The 8,153-nt window shown below is 41.1% G+C and overlaps 1 protein-coding gene across 1 annotated transcript; it reads right to left on the bottom strand.

The window, feature by feature from the left end:
- Window positions 1-4,815: 4,815 nt before the first annotated feature.
- Window positions 4,816-5,859, bottom strand: LOC104439558 (O-acyltransferase WSD1-like). The gene is made up of 5 exons (XM_039309570.1): window positions 5,781-5,859; window positions 5,617-5,684; window positions 5,317-5,529; window positions 5,081-5,218; window positions 4,816-4,971 (listed from the first exon to the last, which is right to left on the bottom strand). The coding sequence occupies exons 1-5, from the start codon at window positions 5,857-5,859 to the stop codon at window positions 4,816-4,818; spliced, it is 654 nt and encodes a 217-aa protein (XP_039165504.1).
- Window positions 5,860-8,153: the final 2,294 nt, after the last annotated feature.

The following is an 8,153-nucleotide window of genomic DNA, read 5'->3' as shown; positions in this document are numbered from 1 at the left end:
TCGATATAGTAGAGTAAAATAAATACCAAGCACACGAACACAAGACGATTTTTTACGTGGAAAAACCTCATTGATGTGAGGAGATAAAAAATCACGGGACCGGAGTCCACCTGAAAATCTTCACTATCAATAAAATTGTTCTTCTCTAGCAAATACTAGAGGTACATAGCAGCAAACACCTCAAGAACATAATTCTTGGCAATACACATGAACTTCACAAGAGATCAAGGATAAATCTGACCAAAAACGCAGGTTTTGATCAATCCATGAAAAACTTGATGTAGGGAGCTTCAAACGAAAATCAAACCGTTCAGATTCGATAAAATTGCGCCACGAACATGCTGACAAAATTTTAGCTCAATCGAACCACGAATCGACCTCCGACGCTAGTTTGATGTAAATCAGATATTGCCCAAAATCCCAGATTTTCTGCTTTCTCTTTTTCTCTTGTTACTGTTTCCTTTTTTGCGGCTACCTCTTTATATAGACAGTAAGAAACCCTATTTCCTCATATAACTTATTATGGGCCCGTTTGGTTCAGCTTTGAGGAAATGACATTGGGAGAATGCAAATACCTTTGAGATAAAGGAATTTTCCGAAATACTAGACTGTTTGGTAAACTATAACTGAAAAATGCTTTAGGGAAATGCGAGACTGTTTGGTAAACATATATTTGAAAAACCCTTTAGTTTGACCAAATTAAGTTTTTTAGTTTTAGTATTTTTAAAATTGCAAAAAAGAAACAATGACTAATATAACCTTTTACATTTTCATGTTGAGAGTAATGTAATATATATATATATATATATATATATATATTAGTAAATTTATTTAAAAATTATATTAAAAGAATTTGATTATAGATTAGATGCAAAGCTCAACTTTTCGCCTAGGGTTCTTTTAGGTTTGTTTTCAACTTTGAATATATATTTTTAATTATTGTAGTATTAATCATCTTTGTTATTTTTTACCAAAAAAAAAAATCATCTTTGTTAATTAATGATCATTCTAGTGTATTGATAAAAAGTTGGGCTATTGATTGTCAAAAGATAAAAATGACAAAAAAAAGGTGAACCCAACATTTACAAAGGGTTTTTATTATTTTTTTTAAAAATAAAAATAAAATCCTATGAAACTCCGTCGCCGATCAACGGCGGTTGGGGTGTGGGGAAGATGATCGGTTTAAAAAAAAAAAAAAAGTCAACGGATGAACAATAGATGTGGACTTGCATTTCCGAAATGCTGAAAGCCTAAAGCAGGTCCCCACTTGTTTTGGGCTTTCAGCATTTCAAATGCCAGCATTAGGCCAAGGACACCTCCAAATGCTGAACCAAACACCTAAAATTTTTCCCAAGAGGCTTTCAGCCCTAAAAGCCCCTTGGGAATGCTGAACCAAACGGGTTCTTCTCCATCCCGCTCACCGCTCGCGTTTGCCCTTCCCAGGTCCAGCGTCGGCAGCCGAGCTGCCGACTATCGCCGCTCGTCATGCCTCAGCCGACCTAGTGCCCGATGTCTGCTGCCTCGCCACTTAGCTGTCCTCCCTCGACGTCGCCGACGTTAGCCCCTTGCGCCTCCGCCCGACAACTGCACCTTAGCAACCGAACACCGCGCCTCTGTTTCTCTGGTTGCAGCACCTCTACCGCTCCGGCATCCCGCTTGTCTTCGAAGTCCAATCGTCCCCCACTGTTGTTACGCCTTAGCTTCTACAACCCACACCAGTAGCCTCCGCGATCGCCCAATGCCCAATGTGCCTGCAGTGCCTTCGTCTCTGTCCACGACGACCACCCAATGCCGCACCATCGTTTGCCTCCACCCGCGAGGCAGAAACCGAACCCGCTGCAACATCGGTTTCCCCACTTCACTAGAGCTGGAGCCCGACGCCATCGCACCTTAGCCATCGCGACTCCGCCTCCACACCCGTGAGTTTGCCCCGACACCACTGCTCACTACCACTGCTGCGACCTGCGACCCTACTGCTCACTGGTCATCGACGCCGCGCCTCCCTGTTACTGCTGCTGCCACCCCTCGTCGGAGCTCCAACGCTGGCAATCCTTCGTTGACGCTGCCCATTGTCGTTGTTCCCCTTTCCAAATCCCTTAGGCAGTTTTTGTTTTTTATTCTCATTTTTCACTTATTATATTATATTATATTTATTTTAGTTTAGTTATTTAAATTGTAATATTAGATGTCAATATTTATTTCATAAATCTTGTAGGCATTATCCGCAGGGTTTTCCCCGAAATTATTGTAATTACTAATTTGATCCGTAAGACGTCGGATCATTTTTTAATTATATTAATTTTTGGGGATTTTTAATAGTATTTTAATTGTTAAATCATTATAATTATTAGTTTGATCCATAAGATTTCGGATCGGATTTTATCTAGTTCAGGCGGTTCATACGAAAACAACAAGCATACTCAAGAACAAGTCACATTCTAGCTTCGGTTTTGTCTACCCTAACATCCGAAACTTACCACCAACAAATCACACATGCAAGGCACACACGCAAGAGTGGAAATCAGTCCCAACTTGCCTCTAAGACCAAATGGATGACAGCAAAAGGGATGGCACACCGGCGACGGACAGACGGCGTGCGAGCAGCGATGGGCGACTCCTCCTCCTCCTTGGTTCCTCTTCTCTCTCGCCACTCCCTCTCTCTCGTGATTCTCTCTCTCTTCGGCTGAATTCCAACCGGCCACTCTCTCTCTCTTTCCCTTTTATTCCCCCAAATCTTCATCATTGGCAATGATTACTTGCCACCCTTGATAGCCAATGCATGAAGACCCCCTTCTTGCCACTTGGCATGCCACATGCAATGGGCTTGGGGTATTTGGGCCGGCCACTCCTCTTGGGCCTCAATTGGGCCGGCCTCCCTTGTGGCCGACAACAGCCCCTTTGTGGGCTTTAATGGGCCGGCCATCTTGGCCCATCAAAATCCACTCTTGGGCCTAATGCTCAAACCTAAATAAAAAATCAAATTTCACCTTTTATTCTTTCTTTTATAGATTTTAAGTTTTAAATTCCACGTGGCCAAAATCTTGTAACATTTTATTTATAGGAATTTAATTTATGAGGTGCATAGCCAAGAATAGATTATTCTCATTAACAAATAAATAAAAAGAATCATTAACACAAGCATATATTACTTAGTCCTAAGAGAAAACTAATGGCTAAAGCATAAATCATAGGTAATTTCATTACCTAATTATGGGCTTTAATACACCTTAGAGCTTGTCTTGAATTTTTGGGATGCCACACAAGCCCTTGCTCGCTGCTTGCCTAATCAGTGACGAGCTTGAGCCCTAGCTCACCGCTTGCTTGATTGATGGCGAGCTACGGCTTTAGGCTTGCCAATTTGGTGAGTGGCAGCTTGAGGCCTTGGCCAGCCCGCTCGTAGCTCCCCAAATCGATGAGCCAAGCCAGTGGTGAGCTCAGGCCTTGCCGAATCACCGAGTGTGAGCCTTTGGCTTGTAGATTTGGTGAGCTGGCGAGCAACGAGCTCAAGCTTGCTTATCGATGTTGGGCAAGCTCAAGCTTGCCTTCGATTGGTCACCGACTGTCGCCGTGGTCGACAACTGGCCAAAGAAGACGGAGACGAAAACAAAGCAAAGAAATAGAAATAGAAAAAAATAGAAAATAGAAAATAATTTAAAAATCAATTTTTAAATATAAAAACAATTTAAAATTATATTTTAAAAAATAAAATAAAAAATTGAAAAATAGTGCATGAAAGAAAATTTTTCCTTATCGAACAATGGAAAATATTTTCAGTTTATTTTTAGGTTTCGAGTTAACACCAAAAATAATTATATTTTCCTAGAAAATGGCTTCATGGAAAATATTTTCCAAAAATACCACACTTTTCACGAAACAAACGGAGCCCTAGATAGGGAGATGATGAACCTATATCCCACAAACTTGAATCTAGGCAATCGTTGACCATCTCCCGATAGCCTTTGACTTTGGGCTCACATCGACTGGAATCCGGAGTCACTAGTATTTAGAGAGACGAAGAACACTAGAAATGAGGGAAATATTGGAATTGGAAAATATTATCTACTGATCCTAAGAGAAATTTTCGAGAACACTTTTTTGTTGGTCGAAAGAAAATTATCGAGAACACTGAGAAGCCAAAGAAAGGACGAGTTGCCTTGGACTCTAAGCTTAGCCAATGCTAGCTTTGAGTCAAAGTGATCCATAAATTTGTTACCAAAACACTATAATTTTCACTGGAAAGACATTGAAGACCTAAAGTCCCTTCCGAAGCCACATGCAGTCGAACCTTGTTTTGTTAAAAAATATGGACAAAAAATTAAAATATTCGTGGAGCGATTGAGGCATCTATCGTCAATGCACGACTATTGTAACCAAAAAAAAAAAAAAAAAAAAAAAAAAAAACAATAGGTAATAATTTTTTATGTTAGGTATGCAAGATCAATATATAAATGTATGTTAATGTGATGTGATCAAATATAGACATAAGTGGATATTCAAATAACAAAAGCCTGTCCCATCAAATTAATATTAATGAACCTAGCTTTATTTGCTAGACAATTGAGTCAGTTCTCTTCATGGCCTTATTCAATCGCGTGAGCCCAATATCGAGTGGGTAGATCCCGAACTCGAGGAATACCTAACTTATTTCATCGATCAAGTAAGACATAAGATGAAATTCTGATCGATGGCCTAAAATGCTCTATTTGTCCCAAGAGAACATCATATAAGTGGGATCAATTTTTCTTTTGTCCCCGTGTATAACCACACATGCATAGGAGTACAATACAGATTTTCCCTGCACGAATGTTTCCCTGTTTATTTCTTCAAGGCAGTAGAAGCTGCTGCTTTCATTTCGAGCAAAGTATCCTCAAAGCACTTGGCCAGAAAATCAGGGTCGGTGATGATGTCCTTGGCCACCAGAATCTGCATGTCCGTCCTCCCCGCATAGCTCACCATGTGCATCGTGAGTGCCTGCATACATCGCATCTCAATCACCCCACATCATTCCTGATAAAGATCCGATTCTAGATACCGCAGACAAGAAGGAAAAAGGAAAAACGATCAGGATTTGGAGCCTTACGTGAGGTAAACTCGAGGAGTTCACCCGTATGTACGTGATGGGGTTGCCCATGACCGCGATCTCCTCTTGCGGGCTGAGCACGTTTGAGATAGTGAAGGTGGTGTTGCAGATGATCCTGTAGTTGAGCAGGTTCGCGATCTGCATCAGCAAAAAACTAGACAGATTGCGAGTTTGTCAGCTTATTCTCATTCTGTTTTTCTGTTTCCCGAATTGCAGAAGCCTGAACTGATCCTTACACGTGCTCCTAGATAAGTCATGACGATATCCTCGATTCTGTAGGAGAAGTGAGCCTCCAGGGACTTCTTCTTCCGGTCGATCATCGACTTAGCTTTTCTCAGGTATTCGAGAGGGTCGCCATAGCTTCTGCAGTAGTGAACGGGGAGGAAGAGTATCTTGAACTTGTTGCCCCACTGCAGTCCTGGGTCACCTTTCATCAAATTGGATAATTCCTGGTTAATACCAACACCACACTTCAATTCAATCAACTTCAGTTAAAAGGCCAAAAAAAAAAAAAAAAAAAAAAAATTGAGACTCGCCTGCAATCCCGGTTGTTCTTGCAAGTTAACAGCTGCCACTCCCGTTAGTCGAGTCCCTTCCCGCACAGCTGACAAAGGCAAATGAGCATTTTAGTCACTCGAGATTCATCGCCTTTGAATTGACAAAACGGAGTGAATCATTGGAAATGCTATTCTTTTTTAACCATTGGGAGATTGGTGGTCCAAGTATTTGAAGAAGCCGGCTGATATGATCCCGAAGAGAACATCGTTAATGGTCTGCATTAGCAGCAATGAATGAGATTCATCATCTGGAAGTTGCGTACATCAAAATATGCGGCAATGAATGAGATTCATCATCTGGAAGCTGAGTACATCAAAATGCATTTGTAGTCGTGGTGTTAATCTAATTTAACAGAAACTAAGGTAGGGTATATTTGTCACAAATATATCGGTTTAAAATTTTTAGTAGCTGAAAAATTAGTTTGGATAAATTTATCATAGTTTGGGGTTTTTTTTGGCCAAAAATTGGCTTTTGGTAAATTTGTCGCAATTGTATTTTTTTGGAGTTCTTCGTAATATTAACCCTTTTAAATATGAGTATTTTGTGTTACTAAAAAAATTATAAACATGCCATGTCTCCACTACATCATCATTTAACTACAATTTATCAGCTGTCATACTTTTTTTTTGATGAAAATTTTAATTTGAACAAAAATATTAATAGGGATCACATTGAAAAGAAAGATTGTGCGTTGAACATATTAGAAAAGAGAATATGTTTACTAGAAGTCATAAAACTTGTTGCGAAAGTACAATTGAGTCTTAAAACTTACAAAAAGTGCAATCAAGTCATAAAACTCGTCACATTAGTATAATCGAATCTTTCCATTAACTTCGTCCATTTAGACTAATGAAAAATACTGACATGGCTTTTTTAAATATTTTTTCTCTTTTACGTGGCAATGACATGGCTAAAACATAGAACACTAGGCTAAAACAATGTCATTTTGGATTAAATATTATTTTTTTAGTCATAAAATTAATTAAATAAAAAAATATTTATAAAAAAAAAACACAAAAAAGAGCCAAGGCAAGGGCAGAGGCCCTCGCTATCGGTCGCCCCATCGCTAGAAAAGACGAGCGAGGGTAGTTGCAGCAAGGGCCTACCGCCCTTGCCAACAACTTTTTTTTTTTTCCTTTTTCTTATTTGGGGGGGCAGTGGTGGCAAGGACCTACTGTCCTTGTGTCACGACCCGAAAGAAAGCATGTCCAAGAGGTTTCTCTAGCACAGGTGTGACACATTAAAGACCCTCGACTTATACCCCGAGACTTAGAGTATTCTCCTAGGGGTGGACGATACTGTATTTGTACGCATACGTTATAAATGCGAGTAGTTGGTAGTTGGCAATAAATGCCGGTAGTTGGTAAATGGGGAAGTGCAATCTCCACCGTTAGATTTAAGGGAGATCTACGGATACGGTTTGCCTTATACTTGTATATAAATGGGTCTCCTCCCTCATTGTAATTCATTCATAAGCAATACAAAAACCAGAGCATCTCTCTCTAAGAGTTTCTCTATTTATATACAAGTCTTGTGAGTTGAGTGTTGAAAGGCTGCTTATGGGTAAAACCTTAAGGCCACACGGGTTAGCCTACGTGTGATCGAGAGTGAATCGATCGGCCCGTGACAAGTGGTATCAGAGCTGATTTGTGATCCAAGCACAAGTGTAATGGCTGATCCACGATCTGATGAGGCGCTCGCCATGGGTGGTGATGGTGCTGATCGTGGGCGGAATGCCGAGAAGGCTGGTGCCAAGGGGAAGAAGACCCGTGGTGGTTCGAGGGATCCAACGGGGGATCTTGCACAACGGATGGCGAAGCTAGAGTTGTTCGTCTCCGATGTCCAAGGATCGGTCGATGACTCGACCTAGACTGTGGACGGAGTTGACATCGGAAGGGAGGAGCTGGTTACAGAAGTGCAAGAGCTCAAGACCGGCATGGGAGAACTCTGCCATGAGTTGTTAGGGACCCTACAGGAGGAACTCGCGCAGCGGTATGAACCCTTAGAGGCCACGATGGCGGCCATGCGCGCGGAGATAGCGGAGCTTACGGGTAAGCTCGCTGAAGCACAAGCTGCACGCGTGAACGGAGTGATCACGGTGCAAGGTCCACGATGACTAAAATTTATTATTATTCAATATTTAGTATTTTTATTTTCCAAAATCACTGTGTAATCTCCCTTATTTATTTTTCTGATAAAAAAAAGTCCCCCGGGGTCCTCGCTCAACCCCACCCTCCATATTTATGTCACCCCTCGTTTCATCCGCGCCCCCTTGAAGACAATTTCTTTATCAAAATTTGAAGTCATCCTCTCGTCCACCCACCCTTCTAGAAAAGAAAAACGTCCCATCAAAATCCCATTTTTTTATTTTTCTTTGAGTTTTCTCCATTAAAAATCCTAGCCGTTGCCTTTTCTTCCTCCCCTTCCTCCTCGTTGCACGACCCTCTTCCTCTCGATCTCTAGCTCTCTTTCAGTCGCCTCATCACAATCATTTGCCGCCTCGTCTTTGGCCCTT

The sequence above is a fragment of the Eucalyptus grandis genome, chromosome 3, assembly GCF_016545825.1.
Source record: "Eucalyptus grandis isolate ANBG69807.140 chromosome 3, ASM1654582v1, whole genome shotgun sequence".
Lineage (NCBI taxonomy): Eukaryota > Viridiplantae > Streptophyta > Magnoliopsida > Myrtales > Myrtaceae > Eucalyptus > Eucalyptus grandis.
The sequence above is the reverse complement of the archived record's forward strand: the minus strand, read 5'-3'. Positions and strand labels throughout refer to the sequence as shown.

Bases quoted from the DNA above. Each gene is read 5' to 3' on its own strand.
- LOC104439558 (XM_039309570.1), bottom strand. From the start codon at position 5,859: ATGCAGACCATTAACGATGTTCTCTTCGGGATCATATCAGCCGGCTTC. The intron at 5,530-5,616 runs GCGAGTCTCAAT...GGTATTAACCAG, and splicing joins AAGAACAACCGGGATTGCAG to GAATTATCCAATTTGATGAA. The intron at 4,972-5,080 runs GTAAGGCTCCAA...CGATGTATGCAG, and splicing joins ACTCCTCGAGTTTACCTCAC to GCACTCACGATGCACATGGT.